Source organism: Perognathus longimembris, chromosome 22, assembly GCF_023159225.1.
Source record: "Perognathus longimembris pacificus isolate PPM17 chromosome 22, ASM2315922v1, whole genome shotgun sequence".
NCBI classification, from domain to species: Eukaryota; Metazoa; Chordata; class Mammalia; order Rodentia; family Heteromyidae; genus Perognathus; species Perognathus longimembris.
Genome location: NC_063182.1, coordinates 9,807,616 through 9,832,445, shown reverse-complemented (window position 1 = coordinate 9,832,445; position 24,830 = coordinate 9,807,616). Strand labels below are relative to the sequence as shown.

Sequence of the window (24,830 nt, the reverse complement as noted above, 5' to 3'; positions counted from 1 at the left end):
CAATGCAACGGTACAACTACCCCGAGACTCTGATTTCCCCCTGAGTATTCAGCGAAGCCAGGGGAAGTGGGATTTCCCCTTGAGCACAAGAGCCGCGCCCCGCACACCTGTCGATATTCTTGAAGATGTTGCACTTGGTGTCCTTGGCCGTGAGCTGGAAGGCCAGGGCCGTGTGGTGGCTCTCCAGGACCGCGGTGTCATTGTACAGCACGGCGAGCTCGCTGCCAGCGTTGCACAGGAAGGAGTTGGTCCTCCCGGGGTGATCTACGTCATGGACGGTGGCCGCAATCAGGGCCGCCACCTCATCCAGCTGATCGAGGCTGCCCTGGGAGAAAGGAGGCGAGGGTGAGCGGTGTGTCCCTCCCCCACTCTCCAGAGGGGAAGTGGGTGGGGGAGAAAGCTGCGATTTTCAGAGGTGAGAGGTGGCCTTGGGCACACAGCATCGATCACCTTCCTGTGCTGTGTATTTGCTGAGGAGAAACTCCATTTCTAAACCCTCGCTGTTCATTCACCTGCTCCATTCATGCAATGGAGTAAAAGGCTAAGAAGGCTGAGCTAGCAAGCTTCAATGGCAGAAAGAGAAACGGTGAAGCTTTCATTATGCAAATATAGAAGGCAAAGGAGAACATCTGGAGACACATATTTCCTTAGCCTGCAGCTTTAGGAGAAAGTGGGCTTGTTACATAGTGTACTTAGGAGTTCATTCAGTGTGTATTCAACGCCTGTGGGTACCAGTTCTTCACAGGGTTCCAGCAACAGGAGTGATTCATGCCGACAGACTCTGTATTAATGGAGCTTATAATCTTGAGGGAGAAACAAAACTTTTTAAATGTACAAACAGAAGTGATGGATGGACTTGCTCTTGGAGAGTATAAACACCGGACTGGTCTAGGTCAGGGTGTCACCATCCATACTTTCATTGTGGATGGAAGTGTTTCATGGAGCGTTACCTAGTGCACTTAATTCAGACTCATCTGGAGCGACTGGACTCTGAGAGTGTGACCAGTGCAATGGAGGAACCAAATGTTTAGTTTGTGGGTATCCGTTCTGGGGCTTGAACTCTGGGCCTGGGTGCTGTCCATGAGCTCTGCCTCTTGAGCCCCAACTCCACTTTCACTTTCCTGGCGGATAACTGGAGATAGGAGTCACGGCTGGCTTTGAACCTGGCTCCTTGGATCCCAGCTTCCTGAGTAGCGAGGATGACAGGCGTGAGCCACCTGGCTCAGTGACTTCTGTGCTGCAGTCTAAAGGACAAGCAGCAGGAAGCCCAGGGAGAAGGCAGAGCGAAAGAACTTTCTCCAGGAAGCCTGGAGGGTCTGGCGCTGACCCGGGGGAAGGGAAGGAGGCTCGGGTCGAGCTTCTGGCGTCCCGGGCTGCCCTCACCCGTGGGCTCGGAGGAGATGGGTGGGCAAGGCTGCTCCTGACGCCCAGCCGGCTGCTGAGCCGGAGCCGCTCGCGCTGGGCGAGGGGCGCAGTGGCTTTGCCTGTGAACTCCACAGCCGCTCGGGTGCAGCCCTTTCCATCTTGAACCCCAGCCTCAGGGAACTGCTGAGCAACCCCGGCTTGGCCTCTGTCAACATGACTAAGCCTCACACGAGAAACAGCAAAGTACTCTTCCTCTCCGCTCTGGTGGAGATGAGGAAGCGGGGCCAGAGCGCAAGCGGGGCCAGAGCGCATGCGGGGCCAGAGCGCATGCGGGGCCAGAGCGCAAGCGGGGCCAGAGCGCATGCGGGGCCAGAGCGCATGCGGGGCCAGAGCGCATGCGCAGCCCTGTCGCTGCGGCGCTCCCAGGAGCGAGGCGCCCGGGCTGGCTGGCGGCTCTGCGGCCGGCTCTGCCACAGGCCCCATCCTGCGGGAAGTCTCAGGCCGAATTCTCTTTAAATGACTCAAACTGTTTTTAAACTAGTCAACGGAAGAGTCAAGAGACTTCTAGAGCACAAGTGGCACGAAGTGAGACCTGGTTCACCCCCAAATCCTGGTGACAGCGGCACTTTCCCGAAGGCACCCATCCTGGGGGCCAGTGGCTGCAGTTCGGCGAGCACTAGCCTGCCAGGAGAGGAGAAATGCAAAGCCCTTTGTGCGCGTGCGCGTGCGCGTGTGTGTGCGCGTGTGTGCGCGTGCGCGCGTTCTGGGAGATGGTCTGCGGAAGAACCCCCCGCAGATCTGTAGCTTGGAGGTGTCTGTGTGTTTTAAATTGCTTTCACCTGACGCAGATCTGCATCGCGGTGAGGAAGGGCCGGGGAGGGCTCTGGGGTGCAGCCGCCTTGCCAGCGCTTCCCTATTCACCACAGTCGCTTAGGCCCAACGAACTGGCACGCAGCGCTGGCTGCACGAGGTCTGAGGAAGCCGAGGGTGCGGCATGTCCGCTCCGGCCAGCTGCCTCTCGGCCGGCTTGAGGCGTCAGCGGGGCTCCACACCCGAGCGCTGTGCTTGGACCCGTGAGGTCCTCGGGTCCCCCCCACATGCACGCATGCGCGAGCACATCTATCCTCGCCAAGGAATCAGAGGGGCGGGGGATGCAAGGGAGAGGTGAGCCCTCTTCATCTGAGGGAACAGGCCTCGGGAGAAAGCCAGAAGGACCCCATGAGTGTGCAAACGTGAACTGGGGCAGGCGGAGCGGTACACTTCCTCATTCTCCCACGAGGTGTCGGGCCGCCATGGCAAGCACGTCCCACCGGCCGTCATTTGAGAAACGCAATCAGACTCGGAAAGCACAAGCAGGTCTCAAGGTGAGGGGCCAGGCGGAGAGCAGAGGGCATGGCTAAGCACTCCCTATCGCACTGCAGGTGTCCTGTGGGTTTTCCTAGACAGGCTCTGGTTGAGGGAGGGGGGCAGCGGGGCAGGCAGCCCCCTGTGCTGGGTGCTAATGGCCGGGTGCTGTTGTGGGCTGGTGGTGAGACCTCTTCTGGGTAATAATCTCACCCAGCCAGAGCCCGCGGCAGGGGCGGGGACGCGCTGCATCTCACACAGGTGTGACAGACACAGGCTGAAGCTGTTACGTTTTTTGTTTTTTTTTTAGTTAGAAAACCAAAAAAAACAAGATCCCCCAAATCTCTTCAAAAGCATCACCCCTGCACCAAACGTTTTGCTTTCTTGCTGGAAAAACTGGATGACTCTGGCAATAATGGGAAGGAATTCCTCGACCTCACTTTTGGGGTACTTCTACTCCTTTGACCTGTCCCAGTGTCTCCTCACTTTCAGATCCCAAGATGGTATCCTTCATCAGACCTCTGCCAAGAAAATGAAGCCCTGTATTCACAGGCTGAGCGTAATTTCAGTCTCCAGACAGTGTCAAGAGTATCTTCATTTTATCTTTGTGGAGCTCGGGCTCAAACTCAGGGCCTTGCATGAACGAGGCGGGCACCCTACCACTAAGCCACATTGCAGCCCTAAATTTTAAGTGTAAGTCATAACTTTAGCAGAGGAATTACAAACATAACTACAAGCTGCAGTGGGACCTTGTGCCCGAGAGTATAACAGAGTATGTGGCCACCCTTCAAATCAACCCCGCTACCCATCACAGTGTGGAACTCAGATAAGACTAAGAGATAGAGCGTGCTTTCCCAAAGGTTAGACACACACATGTACACACACCAAAATACACACAGTAGTGGCTGGCTGGCATATTATGATTAGAATTGGCAATCTACCAATGGCCATATGTAACCGCGAGACCTAGTCTCTTTGTGCTATGCCAAGTCTGCTCTGCAGCCCAGTGTCACCAAGCTCCTGGTGAACTGTTGCACTGGGTTCTCGGCTCAGCCACACATATTCAGGGGTCCCTGCAGTTGCATAAATTAATATTTATACTTTTGAAGAGGGGAGTTATAAGAAAGGTAAGGTCTACGTCTTTATAATGCAAAACAACCGGTAAGGTTAAAAAAAAACCATAACAAAAAAAACCCTGAAGAAACAAAAATGTCTGCTAAAGTTGGTTGCGAAAGTAGCTCCCCATCAAATGCATTTATGACATGAATCTCTTGGGTCCTCAAGCCAGGGGCTTGTGAGGTGGCGGCATGGGAATCCTACCTTCACCCTCTCCTTCCCAAGGAAGAAGGCGGTGGCGTGTAGGACGTCTGCGGCGTGCGTGGAGTTGTGGTAGGCATTGGAGGAATGGTAGTTGGCCTCTATCACTTGTAGCCAGGCCCGAAGAGTAGTTTCGGTACAGTTTAAAAATTCACATACTCCAAACCGGGAGAAGACCTTTAAGCCCAAGTAGACTAATGGCCTGCAAAACAGGAAAACGAATCCTGGTTTACTGAGCTCACTTGCCCAGAGAACTTCCCCGATGGCGGTGGGGAGCAGAAGTGAAGTCACACCATCGAGAGCCACGTTTCCTATTTCCAGGCGACTCATTCCTCCCACAGACTAACACGACAGCAGAAACGGCTTCTACTGGAAAAGAGGTCCTTGACTGTTCACATCGGCCCCCTGCTGACAGGACAAATGCCAAGAAATCTTGCTGGTGCTTTCCAGGGCTGCCCACCTCCTCCCTCCTTTCTTTCTGGAGATGAGGTCTCACTAGGATGTCCACGATGGCTCAGACAATCGCCTTGCCTCAGTTTCCCAACTAGCTGGGGCTATGGATGTGTGCCTGTGTTGAATTAATTTTGTAGGTGAAGCATCCACAAATTTAGGGATAAGAGAACTTAGAACTCCTGGCTCTGTGGCACAAAGGACTGTCCAAACGGGAGCGGAGGACATACGAGCAGATCCCACATGGAACCCATCACCCCTCCCTCTCCGTGAAGGAGCACAAAACTCCCGGGACCAAAACTCCCTCCAAGTTTCCAGACGTGAAGGCCTCGGCGACCCGAGACGCCGCGTACCGTTTGTGTGTAACCGCCTCCAGTTCAAAGATGTTGAAGTCCCAGCTTTCCTCGTTATCGAGTAACTGGGCGATGGAAGGGGGGACGTCGTTGATCGTCACCGGCATGGCAAGGTGACTGTGACTCTGATGCACATCTGAGCAAACAGAAAGGGCGGGAGAGGGTGGGGGAGGTATTGAGTTCTGAGCCCAACACCCCTAGGCACGTCGTCTTTTTCCCAACTGCCACGAGAAAACCTGTTTGCACGTGTGTGTGTCATACTGTAAGCTGGACTCAGGGCCTAGAGCTCCACCACTTGAGTCATGGCCCCGTGTTCAGACAGGGTCTCCAGCTTGTGCCTGGGCTAGACTGTGACCGAGGCACTGTCTCTGCATGCAGAGTAGCTGGGATTACAGGCATGCCCTCCCCCTCCTGCCCTCTAGGAGGTCTTGAACTTCCACAGGTAGAAAGATGGCCATGCTGAGGTTCTACTCTTGCATTATAAGACCTTAAGACCGTATTCTTGCTCTCTTTCCCTTCCTCTTTTTGCAGCACTTAAGTTTGAGCTCAGGACCTCACGCTTGCTAAGCAAGTGCTCTTCCACTTTATGCTTTATTTTTCACGTTTTTAGCACAGCGCTGGCCTTCAACCTTGATCCTCCTACGATGCTTCCCAGGTAGCTGGGATTCCAGATTGTACCAACCATCACACTCAGCCCCGCAGAGAAGCAATTTCACCAGGAGATGTAGGTCCAGATGTAAATCACAGAAATGCATAATCTCAATGAAAGCACCGAGGCCTTTCCTGAGCCCTAGCCATAACTGGGGTGGTGGTGGTGGTGGTGGTGGTGGTGGTGGTGGTGGTGGTGGTGGTGGTGGTGTACTGGAGACAATCAGTAACAGGTGACAGATGGAAACTTACTCTTTGTGAACACATATTCATTTCCTGACAGTCTTCTCAAGCCATCCTGGAACAAAGACAGGCGCGTTAGAAGCACGCGTGACATGTAGCCATCCTTCTCTCGTTCCTTTCACTAGCCGGAGTTCACGTCCCAAACAACCCTATCAGCCTACAACTGCCAGGTAACTGAGAGCAACAGCTAGGAGACAGATGATGCTGGCCGTCGGTGGCTGCTAGTCCCAGGGGAACCCCGTGTGTAGGGGCCACCGACTCACACCCGGCTGTGTTCTCATGTGAAATGACAGCAGCGACCTTGCTTTGAATGCGCGTCATTCTGCTGTCATCCCTCAAGGGGGCGGGGCTGCTCTGAGGTCCTCGGGTTGACATTGGGAGTCATCAAAGCCATGCCACACATTGTAGGGATAACTTGGTAATACACACACACACACACACACACACACACACACACACACTCGTTTTAAATTGGGATAACTGGAAGCTAATAACTGGACTTCATTCTTTTGAACCACATTTTCTGTTTTACACAGGAGCATTGCTACTAGCTTTTTTTTTTAAACTGGATAATTATTTTTATTATCTTTAAGTAGTGTACAAAGTGCTACTAGCTTTTTAAAGAAAAAAAATCCTGGGTTTGAAGCTGAAGAGGCAGAGCAGACATGGCTAGCCCTCCGGTGTTCTGCTAACTACGGGTTCTTCAACATGAACCAGCCACAGATGCGCTTGAATCCGTTCCCTTGCCTTCTCCTTCTAGCCTTGAGTGCTTCGTTATTTAGATCTTTGCTTAAAAGTCACTTAAAACGGGTTGTTACCCTCAGAAGATGTTGGATAAGGTTTACAGGGTTATTAATTAATGATGCCCTGGAAAGAAGTCACATTCTGGATCTTTAAGCCAAGACCTAATCTTAAAAAAAAAAGTATACACGAGTAAGTAACCACAGCCAATTCTCCTGCCTCTGAGGCAGAAATAGCAATCCCTTGCTTTTATTTTGCCCTTCTCACTCCACTTCTATTGTCACGTAAACATGAAGCAGAGCCTCACACGGGGCCCTCCTGGCACTATTTGGGCAGGAGTCCAGTGGCTTTTCGAGCAAGTTCTCCTGAGCCACATCGTTGTGCTAGCCCCTTGCCGGTGCTCTCGAGAGCCGAACTCATGCAGCATTGGGAATAGGGCCTCCAAGGAACAGGAAGGAACAGCACAGATGGGAAAGCCAGCCAACACTCGGCCTTAGGAAACGGAGCTAGACAGAAACCTTCCAAGCAGAACTAACGCTTCAGGGATGCTTAGGCTTCTCCTTCTAAAAAATTCTACTTTTAGCCTTTGATGAGAAACACAAAGGAATGATTTGACTTTTATGTGCTATTTCACTTTTCTTCTTTGTTGTCACTTGGCTTGTGGATGATGCGTAAAACCAACTAGAACTTAGCAAAAGAGCAGAGCAGAGCGAGGCCTCAGACACTGGCTCTCCACACACGTGGGGGGGCTTTGTGGTTGGCAAGGGGTGACCCTCCTTCCTTTTTCCCCTCTGAGCCAGAATGGCTTCACTCTGCTTTTACCCAATTATAGGTAGAACTTCTATTTAAAATTTGATCTAGAGGAGGGATTCTGTATCTAAGCGTTGGAAGCTGCTGTAGACATGATCACCCCTGGATACTAAGATGCTCCATCCAGTCCCTTTTACATAAAGGCCATGGTGTTTGCACATAACCAGTGAAAAGCCTTCTGCATATTTCATATCATCCCTGGTTTTTATGTAATATCTAATACAATGCAAAAAAAAATCCTGCTGCGTTAATAGCTGCACTGTTTAGGGAATAGTGACAAAAATTCTGTATAGATGCAGAGATTTCTTTTTCTTGTTTGCTTTGCATTTTTGATCTGTGGTTGGTGAATCCACAGATGCAGAGCCGATAGATCCAGAGGGGTCAACTGTGCAGAGCCTGAGGGCTACATACATACAGCTGTCATCCTCAATCCAACAGTTCATAAGGGCGAGGGGAAGACGTCACAAAGGAGGGCCTAGACAACCCCGACTTGCATACACAGCCCCAATCACTTGCAGGTCTGTCTCCCGCTGCTGGGGTCAGTCAATTTCATGGAAAGATAAATGCAAGAATCATTCAAGTACCATTGCACATACACTCCAGAAATGGCTGGAGCCGCCTCTGGCTATGCTAATGCTGGTGTCTACAACAGGTGTTTCTAGACCATAGGTAACAGTTTGCTGTGAGATGGACTCGGCTGGACATTTCTGAGTTTTTCTCATCACTCACCGTCATCAGGCCTCCCACAAGATCGCTGGTGTGTGGATCTTCATCTTTGGTACCCAGCTGGGGGGAGTACAGTTCTGTGGTCCGTAAAATTTCTAGAACTCTGTCTAAGGCTTCTGCCACTGTGACTGGGCTGTTCTCTTGGGCAGCATTGATTATATTTATAACCTTTGGAAGTTAAAAAATAAAGAGTAAATTTGAGAGACTGGGCTGTTACTACCCTCAAGTCACACTTGGTCACACACTTGGTGGCTACAAGGGCAGCGCGGCCTTCTCCCGGCATGCACTCGGCAGCCCACGCTGGCCCACGTCCTCCCGCTTCACCACGTCTCCCGGGCTTCTCGGTGGACCTTCTCCTCTAGCTCTCGTCCACAGGTTGGCGCTTCTCAGAGGTAGCTCTGAGTCTGTCTCTTATTCTACGGTCCTTCCAGAAATAACAGCTGTGTTTCCATGGCTCTAGACACACCGAATCCATTCCAGATGCCCAAGCTCACCTCCGGGCCCACCTGACCTGCTCACCGGAGAGTCCAAAGCTAAACTCACGGTCTGGTTCTCCTTCCCACAAAGCAGGACACTGAACAGCAGCTGCAGCCACCACAGAACCGATGATGGAAGCTTCCCTAGAGCCTTCTCTCCACCTCCTGCCTGCCTGCCGTGCTGCTTTCCCTGGCTCCTCTGCCACTTGGACGGCTCCTCAGAGAGCCCAGTTGATTCTCTCCCTATCCATCCATCCAGGTCCATTCCATTTCCCTGGCACTACCACTGCGTTACACTGGCTCGCTCACCACCGCCGCATTAACACCAGCTCGCTCACCACCGAGGGGCCTGGAACCACAGAAAAGTTTTGACTGGCTTGTTTCCTTGTACTCACACCCCTCGCATCCGTGTGCACAACAGCCGGGCATTTCTTTTTCTGTGACACAGTTGCCAGGTCATGTCACCCCTACCTTAAAATGTTCAGTGGTTTCCGCTGCACGTACACTGAAGCGCAGACCCCTCACTACCAGCCAGCTGACCGCAAGGACCTGAGCCCCGCATGAGCCAGGCGGTATCTTCCCCTCTAGCCTCTCTGGCTTCCTTCCAGGTCACAGAGCAAAACACCCCAGTGCTGTTGCTGCTCCCCACCGTCCTCTTCTGACCCGTGTGCTTCTTGGCTTCCTCTCCAGAGAGCCCTCCCCTGACCATTCTCTCACGCAAGCGACATCCGGGCCTTTCTCCCACCGGTCTCGTGCAGCCCCGTGGTTTTCCTTTATAACACTTGCCCGACTTAGCCATTCTACACTTCTGTGTTTTGTGTTCATTGGTTTAGTATCTGTTCCTCCCACGAGACTGAAATCCACTAGACCAGCGGAAGGCAGCTCGGGACCGCAGCCCAGGAGGGCCGGGGTCCTCTCGGCTGCCACTCACCTTCGTGATGGGGGCTTCGATGGTCATGGAGTGGATCCTGGCCATGGAGGGGTAGCGGCGGGTCTGCAGGCTTGGCGCTGGAGTGAAGGGGAGAGAGTCGGGTTTGGTTCTGGTGGCTCAGCTCTTGGTTCAGCTCAGTCCTTTCACAGCTGGGGACCTGATTCTCCCCAGACCTCCCCCTCCTCCCAAAGCATATCGCTTGCTCCTTCCAGACAGACTTCCTGGCCATCCGAGGACCCCCTGGGCAGTGGGCCACCAGAGCCCCGTTAGACAGTTCCTTTGCTTCTATTCCTAGCCTGCTGCCACTGGAAGAAGACCCAGTGAACGGGGGCCAGTCGCACCTCCTTGCTGAGCCTGTGGGTCTGCACTACCCAGAACCTAGTGGTGCTAGCTCTAATCTGTAGAAACTTGCATTTTTTTTTTTAAAGGATTTTACTTTTGGGGAGGCCAATGCTTACAGATGATTAAAGATTCAAATGGAGCCAGGCACCTCTGGCTCACATCTGTAATCCTAGCTACTTAGGAGGCCGAGATCTGAGGATCATGGTTCGAAGCCAGCCCAAGCAGAAATGTCTCCAACTAACCACTAGAAAACTGGAAGTGGAGCTGTGGCTCAAAGTGGTAGAGCGGTAGCCTTGAGCAAAAGAGTTCAGAGACAGTGCCCAGGCCCTAAGCCCCATGACCCACAAAAAAGAAAAGAAAAGAAGAAGATTCAAATGGCACAAGTGTTCCTTTAAAAGCAGTGTTTCCACCAACCCCGTCCCACCCCAGTGGGGAAGGCCTGAGGGCTCATCTCAGGTTCAGAATGTGAGGGCAAGTCCCAGTGCCCCCGGGGCAGCTCGGGATCTCCTCCCTGTGCTCCCACCCCTCCATGCTGCCCATCGCAATCTCCTGCCACTAGGTCCGCCCAGTGCAAGTTCCCCTCCCGGCTCCGTGGACCGTTCCCGCACTGCACCCCGCGACTCGGCCATGTGTTTGGCCTTACACGCGTCGCCTCACTCGCTTGCATGCCCTGTCTGTCAGACTGCCTTGCTCTGGGACATAGGGAAGGGAAAGGGAACACCAGAATCGAGAGACAAAGGATTAAAGGACTTAGCATTGCAATAGCGATACTTACAAACCCAATTGGTATAAACCAACTGAACAACTCACGGGAGGGGAGGGTTCTGGGGAGGGGGAGATGGGGGGAAAATGAGGGAGGAGGTAACAAGTTGGATAAGAAATGTACTTCCCTTACATATGAAACTGTAACCCCTCTGTACTTCACTTTGACAATAAAGAAGAAAAACAACAACAAATGGGTGAGTGGAACCTACTGACTTGCCCTGAGCGCTCACGCTCCAATCTCTAGCATTTAACACTCTCGCTGTCTCTTTTCCCCAATACCCCCTTGTTCTTGCTTCACGCAATGGTACCTGCATGGCTCACCCGAGATCTTTCCTCCTCGCTGTCGTATTTTCTCTGTCTCCCTCCTGACAGACAGGTTTGGGCCAGGACTACTCAATTCTGCCATGCAGGACAGAAATGCTCTGCTACGTTCTGACTCAACAGCTTGCGCCATTGTATTAACAGAACATCAGTGCATGTAGCACAAAGACTGGACATGGGTATGTGCTGGAGTTGGGAAGCCACAACACTGCTCCCCCAATGTGTCCATCACCCCCAAGGTTTGCTACTCACACCCCAAAATGACCTTGATTGGCTATTGAAACCACAGTGCCTGGGTGGTTATGTGGCCTACGTGCTTTAGGTCATGAAGGCACAGGGAGTCGCTTTAAGAAGAGAAAGATGGTAGCATGCATTGAAGAACGCCTTCCAGAAAGCCTAAAACACGTCTAGATACTGGGGGGAAAGCCAGTTTAGCTGGACTTCCTATGCTGGTGAAGGGATTGGACATATTCCTCTTCTTGAGCCTATTTTCTTTATTGTTTTCTACTCCTTTAAAAATGCCAAGGAAATAGGGAAAGCTGCTTACCATCGCTGCTTCGAGATGATATGGACTTGACATCAATGGACTCTTTCCGCCGGCTCTTGAATCGGAACGGATGAGGCTCTGTGGGTTGCATGTTGGAAATGGAAGGGGATTAGGCATCCATGTAGTCACCCACGACTTGTTTGCCAAAGAAGACAACATTGCTTTTTAAACACCAGAAAAAACATTTTGAGAAATAAACCACTTTCTCTGCAAGTCAGCAAAGTCGATGAATGGATAGTTATGAGTCGTAAACTAATGTCTTTTCTGTCTGCTGCTTCATTATATCATGTAGATGGCGATTGTCAAAGATTATTTAATTCCAGAAGTGGAATGTCATTTTGAAAATAAGCTGAAACTTGGGGGACTTTTTTTTATAGGGCTTGCCTTGACTCAAAGAACTCCACTCATCTGGAAGGGAAAGACTCTTCCGGAGATATGTAAGGAAATAAAATCCTTGTGAAGTCCATCGATATTTTATATTATTTGGGAAATAAATTCAGACTAGTTTGGGGCCCTTTTGGAAAGTCAGACATCTAGACAGTCTTTCCAGATGTTTCAGATAAATTTCATCCAGTGATGTGTAAGAGTAGCTGATCACAGGGAAAGAAGAGAACTAGTTTTATATTTCTAACAGTTAACCTCTTATCATTGACTTTATTTTTTGAGGAGGAAAAAAAAAATCTGTGTAACTCTTTGCCGACTTGAACTTCACATCGAAAATGTTCTGTCTCAGAAATGTAAAACTCACATGTCACAGTGAGCACCAAGCAAAATGTCAAGGCGGCCATCTTAACACCCATTGTCCACCTGGACAACACCCATTGTCAGGGAATTGGCTTCTTGTGAGCTCGGGCGTTTGCCCGTGCAAGGAGGGAAGTGTAACTGTGAAGCAGTCACTGCTGTGCTAACAGGACAGACACGTGAGTGCCAGGAGGGATGCGTTTCCCAGACACCATCACTGGGCACATCCTAGGCAGGAAAATGAAAGGCCTAACCACAGTTCCTTAAGAACAAATAACTTGGGCTGGGAATATGGCCTAGTGGCAAGAGTGCTTGCCTCCTACACATGAAGCTCTCGGTTCGATTCCCCAGCACCACATATATGGAAAACGGCCAGAAGGGGCGCTGTGGCTCAGGTGGCAGAGTGCTAGCCTTGAGTGGGAAGAAGCCAGGGACAGTGCTCAGGCCCTGAGTCCAAGGCCCAGGACTGGCCAAGAAAAAAAAAAAAAAAAAAAGAACAAATAACTTACAGTCTAACGAAATGACTGCTAGGAAACTGGTACTTGAGGTATATGTGTGGGGAGGGGTTGATACCAAAGGGAGGAGGGTAGACAGGAAGGGTGGGCAGATGCAGTCATGTTACTCCAATGTGGAGATCTATGAAAAAGAAACTAGGAAAACTGAAGGAATGGGTGGGGTTGGGAGAGAGGAGGGAGGATAAGAGAAGGGGTGATTGACCAAGATGCATTGTACGCATCAATTAACATAACCCCTTTTGTACAATTACTATATTGTTTTTTTTGTTCTATGCAAATAAAAGAAAACCATGGTGTGGGAGGCGTTGGGTAAGGGAGGTTGCTATCAATGAAGAATCAAGGACTTTTTCTTTTTTTGACTGCTTCCTGCTTCACTCTACCTTTCTAGGCTCCCAATGTTAGCATTTAGCTGTCCCCAATCCTGGGTGGCAAATATCACCCTCAGTCACCTTTAGAGCAACTGGTAGACCTGAGCTCACAGAGCCTTCTACACAGAGAACTAACATGAAAGATTCTCACCTGTCTGGGAGTTATCTCCGGAATCACGATGAATCCTGTGGATCTAAAGTTGTTCCGAAGTTTGATTTAAAAAAAACAAACAAACAAACAACAAAAACAAGAGAAAGAGATTTTAAACATGGACTTGCTGTCTTCCTCAAAAAATGGAGCTAAAAAGCTCTGAAGACTTGCAGAAAGCAAGAGGCTGCACAGACAGTGTGGGCAATGAGACGCACGCCACGCGTGAGACACACAGCTTTCCACGATTGGAGTCTATGAGCAGGAGAGACCCTGAGGGCCCAGGGCCGAGGGCCACCCTTCCAAGCTGCCCATCTGTCTCCCACCAGGCTGTGGCAAGGAGGGAAGACAAAGGCTAAAACTCAGCTTGCTTTTAGTTTTTTTTTTTTTTTTTTGGCCAGTCCTGGGCCTTGGACTCAGGGCCTGAGCACTGTCCCTGGCTTCTTCTTTTTGCTCAAGGCTAGCACTCTGCCACTTGAGCCACAGCGCCGCTTCTGGCCGTTTTCTGTATATGTGGTGCTGGGGAATCGAACCTAGGGCCTCGTGTATCCGAGTCAGGCACTCTTGCCACTAGGCTATATCCCCAGCCCCTGCTTTTAGTTTTTTGAAAACAGAGTTCCTACATAACCCGTTGGGTTTCAGACCCGTTCCATGGATTTTTCTGTAGGGTAAAAGTAACTTGAATTAAAGTCTAATCGTCTTCCTAGTGTGCTAAGGTTTCTGAGTGCTGCTTCATGACAGTCAGTCAATTCTGAAATGTTTCTTCACGTTGCCATCTTGCACCTAGTTCTTTCTCATTAACAGATTTGCTTTGTGCTAATGGCTTTGTGCAAATGCCCAGTAACGATCAGTGACATGACAGAATGAAGTCATTATCACTAGAATTTATAAGTACACTTTGCTGGTGGCTCTGCATTTCCTGCGCCAAGGCAGTGGGCGACACTGTCCCTTCTCCCTTCTTCTGGAGGCTTCTCTGCTCAGGCCACCTGCTCCCCGCACAGGCCCTGATCACCCACCTCGGTAGCCACTCCGTGAACTGTTTCATTAGCTTGGACTACCAAGGTGGGGGGCGGGGACTGCAAGCGGGGAGATTCGTGTAGCTTAGCAACATGGCCATAGGCAAGATATACAAGGAAGATGGCCCTGCTTCCTTGGGCCATTGAAAAACCATCAGAGAAAAGTGAAGAGTTCAACCACATGGGGTGTGAGCACTTCTGCTCAAGGACATTCCTCAAGGACATTCCGTGTGACACAGAAGCAACCATGTGACCCACTTGTGAGCTACTGTGGACATCATGTCATTCACGGCGGTTGACCCAGTTATACCGTGATGACAGGGCCTTCATGCTTCTGTGAACAACTGCTTGCCATTTTCCTTCAGGCATAAAGACCACTTGCTACAAAGGCTACCAGGCTTGGTGTCAATGAGCAATACTATACAAATGACCAGAACTCGTGCCTTGTTTCCTTTTCTCATCAGCTCCAGCTCAAAAGCAATGGATCCTTAAATGTTTAGTTTTGCTCTCCGAATCAAAACTCATTGCTCCCTTATAACCCTGACTCCCTATATCACACAAAATGCAAACCCACCCCCTTCTTGTCTTTCACAGGCCCGTGGGCCACCTGTGGGCTTTGTACTCTGTGTGGAGAGGAGCCACATTAAACCAGGTGGAGTCCATAGCCCAGCCATCCTTGGGGAGTGGGAGTGGGCCCCAGCCGTGAAAGGAGACGAGGGAATGGGAAGAGGGAGACGAGAGGTACCACCCATCGGCTGGGGCGCTTGTGGGCAATCTTTCTCCACAGAGCAATGTTGTCTTTGGTACTTTCTGATGCCCGCTGTGCCCACTGTTGACTGCAGAAGGCAGAGATCCTTCTTGCAAAGCCTGTCTCCAGAGCTGACATTTCAGGGCTGCTCATCAGGGAGAGACATTTTTTCCTGCCCCATCCCCAAAGCACTAGGTTTGGTTGTTTTTTTTTGTTTGTTTGTTTTTTTAATCAAAGCTCTCTGATCATCTGTGAACCTTTCCTGGCTATTCCATTTTACAAAGATGGACTCACGTAACTAGAGTCTCTTAGAAGAAAAATTTGTTCCTGAGACCTAACCCTACCAGTGTCACTTATAATTCAGTATGAATTATTTCAAATTATTTTCCATATAACAGTCAAGTTCATAGAGAATGTAAACAGGGATTGAGTGATTCAGTGATCCCTGGGGTGGGGAGACTCCAGGGATTGAAGACTGTGATAAAGACCATCTCTTACAGGTCTCAAGAAGGGTCAACCCTCCATTTGCAGTCATTATGATGGCATTATTGTGCTCTGACAAGGGAGAAAGTAAGTGCTTCCATAGCTAGCACACAGAACCCAAGTCCCAGTCCTTCTACCTCTAAAACCAGTTGCTCCTTGTCACACTGCTTTCTACAGAGAGGCTCCAGAGGGGACATCCCGGGGCCTGGAATGTTAAACTGGGGTCAAAGGAGGTACTTCCGGGATCAGCGATCAGCACAGGCCATCAATTTACAATGCATTTTCCCTGCTATTCGGGGGAAGTAGTGACTTTCTCTTGTCAAAAGGTTTGTCCGCAGGCATGGTGTTACCCACCTTTAATCTTAGCTACTTATTACAGAGACAGGATTTCTGTTCAAAGGCAGCCCATGCGGAGACAGGAGGGGGGAACCAGTTGTAGTGATTCCCCTCCCTCCAGTAATTCCAGCCACTTGGGTGGTATAAGTAGAAGAATCACAGCTCAAGGTTAGCTTAGCCCACATTGAAAATCTGAAAAGCAATATAAAAGTAAAAGGACTAGAAACATCACTCAAGTGATGGAGCACTTGGCTAGAAAGCGAGGCCTTCAGTTTAATCCCCAGCACCACACACTCATGCGCATGCGCACACACACAGACACACACACACACACACACGTTTTGTGACATGTATACAAGCAGATCAGAATTCCCTGTCCTGAGGCTGCTCCCTGAGAGGGCTGCTTTTCCTCTTGTACAAACTCACAAGTAGAATCCTTGCAAGAGCAGGAATGGCTGGGAGCCAGGATTCTGCTCGCATTTCTGTACCGTGACTTCTGCTGTCCTTGGCCTGTGAAGCTGGGTCAAGCTTCTGACCAACTCAAGGCTGCAATTTCCTAACCAGCCCTTGGATGTGCACAGTTTGTTCTTCTTGTTGGGGGTGGGGTGAAGGAGAGTCATTTTAAAACTTTAATTAAAATGTTATAGATTGCTACAAATGTTGCTGTCCTCCGGCTAAACTCTACAAATGCCGGAGGTCAAACCCTTCTGTCATACACTCACTCTTGTTTTCAGTCTCTCTCTCTTCCTCCCTCTCTTCCACATTCTCTCTTTTTCCCCTCCCTCTCCTTTTCTCTTTGGCTCTCACAGGGGCTTGAACTCAGGGTCTCAAACTCACTTTGCTTTCTTGCTTAAGGATGGTGCTGTACTACTTGAGCCAAACCTCCAGCCCCGATTTTGCTGGTTAACTGGAGATGGAGTCTTGCAGACTTTCCTGCTCGGCTGGCTGTCCAGGATGTGACTCCTTTGATGAAGTGTTGGATGCTGAGATCTAATGGCAGAAAGGGACTCACTGGAATCCTTCCCTTCATTTACAGTGTGAGTGGGCATAATCCAGACACCTTTCATCAGCTTTCTTTACTGAAAAGACTTTGATGAGCATTTTCTTGAGAAGCAAAAGGATCTGAAGCATACATCAAAGATCTTTTGTCTCTGTTTTCAAAATCTACTTGAAAGATAAAATTTCTCAAAATTCAAACCCAAGCACCTCAGACATGGGCACAAAACAACTCATGCGATGTCCTCGGCTCCCGTCCTCAACAATACTCTGTACAGAGCCTAACACCACAGACAGACCAGGAGCCATTTGCCTCCCCACATTCTGAGCCTGGTTTTCAAACTTCTGCAGCACCAAGACCAAAGGGAGGTTGAATCAATGCAGACCCTGACGTCTGGGGGTGATCGCCCCACGTTGGTGACAGCGACTCTCTCCTTTTAGCTTAATGGTAATTAAATGTTATTTATATCAAAGTAAAGTGCATTGGTTTGATAGTGATACACAAAATTAAAACAACGAGACCCAAGCTGCCTTCCTAGCTCCGTGTCTGTGCATCACACGAACACCCACCATCCTCCGCTGCTAGATATTTGGTGGGGAAAATCTCCTGTCCTGTGCACGGGTGATCTCCAAGTCCAGATACCACTGTGTCCTCTGCCCAAGCGTCCCTGCCCTGCCCACATTCACCGGCAGAAGCCTGCAAGGGTGAGGCGGGGTGAGCGCTTCATGCAAGCGACCCTTCTGGCTTCCGTTCAGTATGGTATCCGTTCCCTTGTCCCGTTTCTCTTTCGATTACTTCGTAGCACCCGTCATGTAAGAATCACTTTGCTTCCTAGCCTGGCTTCGAATGAGTTTTCCAATATGGAAATGGATGTGTGGGTCTCGAATGTGAGCATGAATCCATCTCCTGGAGTCTTCTGAAAAGAGATTTCTCTGCTCGGTGCCAAGAGCTGCTGTGAGAATTGCTGGCATGCCGGGCGAGGCGGGGTCCCCGCATTGCAGGGCGCCTTCCTGCGAGCTGGGCTGCTGCACAGAGGCGCTGGTGACACCTGGGAGCTCATTAGAGCTGACTGGCAGCCTCGCCACATTTATGGACTCCGAAGCTACGCTTTAACACAATTGCCAAATGACTGGATTACATGTTAGGGCTTGAGAAACACTGGCAAGGTAGAAAAACAGCCAGCCTTGGTGCTTTTCGCTTTTGCACTGCTGAGGCTAGAATGCAAGCCACATCCCCACCAGAGGTTTGGGCCACAGGTCTTTCAGTCCCTCTATTTCTAGTCATAGAACCCTGCGGCTCGTAGGAGCTTCCTGAGTCTTCCTCTCCTCACGGGCAAACAGCCACCAGTACCTGCTGTATTAGCCAGGGTTGTTCAGAGAAATATAGCTAGCAACATGTACGTACCGGGAAGGATTCATAGGTAGAATTGCTCACGGGATTATGAAGTACCACCATATGTCCTATGCAGACCTGGGGGTCGGTGGGCGAAGTCCTGGAATGTGACACCCCGGAACCTGCAGAGCCACAGCGCAAGGGTGGCAAAGATGGACATCTCGCCTCACCTCATTTCCTCCATTCACCAATCCGGATCCCTTCCCTTCAGAAAACCCTCTGGACATAGGCAGTTACCGGGGTATTCTTTAAGTCCGGCAAAGCGCACCCGCAATTAACCACCACATCTACTTCTGAAGATCCAAGAGGATGAAATATTTAAGAGCATGTACAATATGTCTGGCCCAGGAGCTGCGAGCTCGTCTGCACATTGGGGTGAACTGAACGGCTTGCAACCCCCTCCCCCCAGCTGGGCCCCATCCTGTGGTCTCGAAACTATTCGGGCTGGAGGCTGAGGCTGCAGTGGGCAGTCCTGGGGTGCCATGGAGACCCCAGGTGCTCCCAGTGGCCCGCTGTGGGTTCCCAGTGGTACAGTGATGCCGGCCCCGCTCCCTTGGCTTTCCTCTTTCATGGATCCCTTCTATTCGTCAAGAGTTGGGGATCTCAGAGCTGGGGATATGGCCTAGTGGCAAGAGTGCTTGCCTCGTATACATGAGGCCCTGGGTTCGATTCCCCAGCACCACATATACAGAAAATGGCCAGAAGTGGCGCTGTGGCTCAAGTGGCAGAGTGCTAGCCTTGAGCAAGAAGAAGCCAGGGACAGTGCTCAGGCCCTGAGTCCAAGCCCCAGGACTGGCAAAAAAAAAAAAAAAAAAAAAAAAAGAGTTGGGGATCAGTGACGTCTACATTGCTTGCTGTTAGAGGATGGGCTGTAGTTTCATTTCCTTTGAAGCCCGCGGCTGAGAGCACTTGGAGGGCCAAGCCGTTCGTTCGCCCGGAAGCAAGCAGCAGCATCGCAGCATCGTCATTCTCCCCGCCTGGCCCTGCCCCGCTCACTGACAAAGGATCTCACACACACAGAGCTGGGAAGAACTCCATTTCCTCTTCTGAAAGCCTTGCCAGTGACGGGTGGCACTTTTGCTGTCAATGTGGAAACCCACATGCCTGCTGCATTTGTCGAGAGAATGAGGGAATTACAAGACCTACTGTTTTCCCACTCCCCTTACCCAGGCCTTCAACAGCCCTTCATCAAACTACTAATGTCACCTAGTTTCACTCACACTGTGATTGGACTAAGATAGAAATGACCCTCGGGACCAGTGTTTAATAAATCAGGTCTCCCGAGAACTACAGCAGAGGCACAAGTCGGGAATGGAAGACATGTTATCATTCTGGGTCCCGAGATTTGGCAAATGCTGTATATTAGGATCCTCCTCTGCATTTTGTGAATAATCACCCCAAGAAGAAAGGGATGTCTCTGATGAATAACTCAGCTTCTAATTTTTTTTTTTTTGGCATGCCTATCCTAGAGCTTGAACCCAGACCCTGAGAGCTGTCCCTGAGCTTTTTTTGCTCAAGGCTGACATTCTACCACTTGAGCCACAGATCTATTGGCTTTTTTGGGTGATTAACGGGAAATAAGAGTCTTGCAGACTTTCTTGGCTTGGCTGGTTTTGAACCATGATCCTCAAATCTGAGCCTGCTGAGTAACTAGGATTATAGGCACCTGGCTCCCAGCTTCTAATAAACCCAAGAAGTAGTCACTGGACCTTTGCAGCAAGCGTGGTTAGATCTAGTCACCACCTTTAAAGAACTTACTGCTTATTATACAGAAAATGGGTGTTCTATCATGAGGCCATTCATCCATTCCTTGTTTGTTGAGGATATACCATGGGCTAGGCCATGTTGGAGGCATGAGGATACGACAACTACAGAGATAAAGCTCCATGCTCAAGGAACTTAGATCAAAAGTGCCCAAAGATGGCATCTCCAAAGGGTGAGAAGCCACTGAATTCAAAGGTAGGGTGAGGGCATTCTCAGACTTGACAGTCCTAACCTTGAACCGTCATCCTAGTGATTCAGAAGATGGATATCAGGAGGATCACACTTTTAGGCCAGCCCAGGCAGAAAAATTCATAAGATCCCATCTCAACTGAAAAAGCTGGGCGTGGTGGGGTACACCTGTTATCCTAGCTACAGAAGAAAGCATAAATAGGGGAACCGTGGTCTAGGCTGGCCTAGGCAAAATACAAGGGCATGGCTCAAGTGGTAGAGCACCTGCCTAGCAATTGTGAAGCCCTAGGTTCAAACCTCAGATCAGGGGAAAAAAAATCGTGGGGGGAGGGTTAGAAATGAAGGCACATGATAGGTATTAGAACTCTTGTGCTCTGACAAAGGTAACAAATGGTTGAATAAAAGCAGCATTTATAGTTAAAGACATACTAATCTCATGTGCCTTGGGTAGAATCTCCCCCCCCCACCCCCCGCCCCGTGAAACACAATAAAAATGTCACCAAGAGATCTGAGGATCCCGGCTAGAAACAAGAAAAGTCCAAGAGACTCGTCTCTAACCACAAAAAAAAAAAAACAAAGCTGGAATAGAGTTGCGGCTCAAGTACAACCTGAGCACCAGCCTGCATATAGAAGTTCAGGGGCAGTGACTAGGCCTCAAGTTTAAGCCTCAGTACTGACACAAAAGAAACAAAAAAAATGCCACCAAACCGCCCTCGTTGCCCCTGGTGCCAGGCTGCAAGTGCGCAGTGACAGGGTCACGGCAGGAAGACCTTCCAGGGAGACTTCACTTTCTGGGCTGGCCTGGCTGACAGAAGAGAGAGACGGATACACACGGCAACCCGTTGGCAATGCAGTCAGGAGCCATTCTTTACACAGAGATGGAGCTTGCCTTCCTCCGTCCTAGCTTTTTAGTTTTGCACACTCTGGTACTGAAGATATTCCAGTAAAGTGCGTCTGGAATCCATGTTGAAAGCAGGACTTGGGACTTGGGGTACTTTTTATAGCTGTGCAGGTATAAGGTTTTCTTTCTTTCTTTGTCATCTGGATCATCTAGCTGCCTGTCTACACTGCCTCTCCTGAGGGTCCAGGCCTGTTGAGCCTTCATTATTAGCAAATACCCCCATAGGACATTCATGCTGTGGGCTTCACCGAGAAATTTCCCCTCAGGACACTGCAGGGGGCGCTATACAAGGGGAGAAGACTGAGGCACAAGCTCAGGGCTGTCCGTCATCCTACAGCAAAAGCTGCCAGACAGGGTCCTAGAAATACAGCTGGGAGCTTACCTGGTGGCCATATCACTATGCATGCATCTAATCATGCCACAACCACTTGGAAAGTTCCTAGGGGAAGACGGCTATGTTCTCTGGCAACTGTTTTAGTCTCTGAAGCTTGATATTAATAATACGACTTCTCAAGACTCAGAATCCCCAGAGCTGAGGGGACCATGGGGTCCGTATAAGGGGACGAGAGAGTCTGTGTCAGGCTATTCGGCTCGGTCTGCAGCTGCAGGTGGCTAAGGAAACAGCTGTGGATGCCCGTGGGTGGGGTGGGGGGGGAGAGGGGGACTGACTACTGAGGCCCAGTAGTCAGGGCATTGGCCCCAAAGACACAGAACCAGCCAAGGAGAGGGAAGGAAGGAGCAGATGTGCACCCTTCTCGCCAAGCACTAGTGCACAGGAATGGCAAATACTGGAGAACACTTTTCCCTTTCTATAAAATTTACATTTTTTTTTGTTTGTTTGTTTTGTCTGTCCTGGGCCTTGGACTCAGGGCCTGTGCACTGTCCCTGGCTTCTTCCCGCTCAAGGCTAGCACTCTGCCACCTGAGCCACAGCGCCCCTTCTGGCCGTTTTCCATATATGTGGCGCTGGGGAATCGAACCGAGAGCTTCATGTGTAGGAGGCAAGCACTCTTGCCACTAGGCCATATTCCCAGCCCCTAAAATTTACATATTTAAAGCAAAAATTCTAGCATTGTTTTGTAGGCTTTACCACGCATGCGGAAGTACTATATATGAAAACTAGACTAGGAGGAGGGCCGTAAATAGACCTTACAATGTAAAGGTGTTGGGGACTCACATGAACTGGTATAATGTTAGGTTTAGTGTATAGAGAGATATGAGTTAAAGATGTGCAAGCTATTCTGCAGGGCAACCATGAAACAATGCAGAGATTTAACTAAAAAGCCAAAGGATAGATAAAATGGCATTTTAAAAAATTGCCCAAATAGCTACACTGAAACAGAAAAAAAAAAATTAAAGAGAGTCAAGTAAAAGTACAACAAGAAGGGCCAGGAACAGTCAAAAAGCTGCTTTTTTTTTTTTCTGGTACATGCTTCTAACCCCAGTAGGAGGAATTATGGTCCTAGGAAAAATAATAATAATAACAACAACAATAAATTCAAGACACTGAGTAAAAACAAAAACACCTAGCTTGGGGCATGGCTTAAGTAGCAGAGTGCTTGCCTAGAAAGTGTGAGGTGCAGAGTTCAACTATTAGAATTAGCACGAATAAAAGTATTTAAAATAACCTAACGTAGAAGGAGCTGGGTTTGGGGATGGACGCGGTAGAGTGTCTAGCAAATGAAAGGCCATGTTTAAACTCCATTACCAAGGCGAAATAAAGAACTTTAGTTCAATCATATAACTACATTAAATATCAATGGACAAAAGACTCCAATTAAAGTGAACACTGTCAGAACGGATTAGAAAAAAAATCAAAACCGTTCTCCATAAGAAATGCACCTTCAATAGACGCAGATGGAGGGGACAAGGCTGGTGTGAGCGCGACATGTACTAGGAAAGGATGAGCGGCTTCAACATAGCGATTTCTGTTTGTCAACAGAAAATCATACTTTCTTCTCTACATGTCACTACCACTGACAGTTGGATATTGAAGGTCCAACTTTCCAAGGAATCCGGCCCCCCTCCTTCTGGAAGAAAGCCGGTCCCCAAGGCTGCCTGGCTCGCCTCATTGGCCCGAGCGAGGGAACAGGAGCCAACAATCACCCTAGGAGAGGTAAGCGGACATGACTGCAAAGGGCTTCCTCTCTGACTCAGCCCATCTCTGTGGCTTCACTTAGGGGCCATTTCCAGAATCAAGGTCAAGGTTATGGTCAAGGTAAGCTGGAAGGGCAGCTCTGGGCCCCGGGGGGGTTCAACCAGCAGAGGCACAATTGGCTCAGCCCCTATACAAGACACCACGGGCCTCTGGCTGCAGTAGCCACTTCCCTGCTTTCCACTTGAGAGAGGAACCCAGGCCCTGGTCAAAACAAAATAACGATTATGAACAAAATTAGACCCCCCCCCTTTCTTTTCATATAAAGACACTTGCTTTGTGCTTCCTTGGGAAAGCACTATTTTAGCGTTCACCCCTCTTTGGGAGTTTACAGATAGCATTCTCAGCATTGCTTGGGCCCTGGAGGCTGCACTACCACGTGGTGAACCCCAGACACAGGTGAACCCCAGACACAGGCCGTGCGTTCTCAGGGGAAGCAAAGCCACTGCCGCTGTGATGGGCGGTGATCTCCTCTGGCAGGAGTCTGCCTCAGTCAGCACAACTCACCCGCCAGGGCAGCCTCTCCCAAGGGCTCAGCCCCTGTCCCAGGACCCCTCATGAAGCCACACCACCCCTTCACCCCTGCACCCGCACAGTGCTACCCACGACCCAATTTGGACGACGGCCATGTGTCTCATAGCACTTCTTTCGATAAGCGACTGCATACATGATGGTGGTCCTAAAGGGTGTCTCACCCAGTGACCCTGTGGCTATCTTAGTTCAGCAAATACACTGTCACAATGACACAGTGACAAAAACCCAGCCAACAGTGCAGCTCCCCAGAACGTGCCACGCCATCAGGCGGTACTCTGTGGAATCCGAGGCTGACCAGGTAGCCAGTTTGTGTCACCTGGAGGCCCAGCAGTGACAGGCAGAGAAACGAGACTGGGAGTTTCGGCCCAGCAGAATCACAAAGCTGATGATTTATTGAAGATGATTTTCCAAAATAGTTCTCATAGCCTAAAGAATGCTAGGAGAAAATTTTCAGATTTAAATTAAACGGAAGACTAAACAAATCCCATCCACACGATTACTTCCCCTGCCAGATCTCACAGTCATGAAACATGAATGTGGAAGAGAAATACATAGAACAGAGCACTGGACAGCTGAGTCAGGTGACAGGCTTGGCAGGTAGATGGAGGAGTGAATGACAGCTGCCCCGTGTCCCAAATCCCACTGTGATCAGCAAGGAAAGCGTGGGTCAGGTCCCACAGAGAGAAATGCTCCAGTACCCAGAGCCACGCCCCGGGAGAAGCCACCCGCCTAGAACATCACCCATCTGCTCAGCCCTGGGCCCGGTTCTGCTAGGAGCCAGAGACTCAGCTGGGAAGGCAGCTGAGGTCCCATCCGCAGGTCCCCTGAAGGCCCCATCACCCCCCGGAGCACACAGAGCCCCCGGCTCCCAAGGAGCATGCCTGGCACCTCGGACTACGAAGCCTATGGCTCTGCCTGTCCCGGATGTGAAGAGTCACCCAGCAGATACTACCATGCCAGAGTGCAGGAGGGAGGGACGAGATGACAGAGGCGTGGTCCCTGTCCCCTGGCAGATCAGCAGCACCTGCCTGGTCCTCGCTGCAAGAATCAGAGCGTGGCATCCTTCCACCAGTCTGCCACCTCATCTCTTGCCTCCACCAAAGTACCCAGCAGGAACTTTTGACACACAAAATGTATCTAATAAAAAAAACAAGGCATGTAACAC

At 50.1% G+C, this 24,830-nt stretch overlaps 1 protein-coding gene and 1 long non-coding RNA gene across 6 annotated transcripts in view; one reads left to right on the top strand and one right to left on the bottom strand.

The window, feature by feature from the left end:
- Positions 1-24,830, bottom strand: part of Pde8b (phosphodiesterase 8B) — a 159,498-nt gene that overhangs the window by 7,808 nt on the left and 126,860 nt on the right. For all 5 annotated transcript variants that reach the window (XM_048331394.1, XM_048331396.1, XM_048331395.1 and 2 more), the window contains 8 exons: positions 13,155-13,197; positions 11,380-11,457; positions 9,405-9,481; positions 8,001-8,165; positions 5,730-5,775; positions 4,830-4,965; positions 4,030-4,228; positions 108-325 (listed from right to left, as the gene is read on the bottom strand). In XM_048331394.1, the coding sequence (XP_048187351.1) occupies positions 108-325; positions 4,030-4,228; positions 4,830-4,965; positions 5,730-5,775; positions 8,001-8,165; positions 9,405-9,481; positions 11,380-11,457; positions 13,155-13,197 (962 nt within the window). The remainder of the gene's footprint in view (positions 1-107; positions 326-4,029; positions 4,229-4,829; positions 4,966-5,729; positions 5,776-8,000; positions 8,166-9,404; positions 9,482-11,379; positions 11,458-13,154; positions 13,198-24,830) is intronic.
- LOC125340019 lies at positions 10,119-23,086 on the top strand. Its single transcript, XR_007208667.1, has 3 exons — positions 10,119-10,129; positions 22,338-22,343; positions 22,834-23,086. It is a non-coding gene; the product is annotated as an uncharacterized LOC125340019 (long non-coding RNA).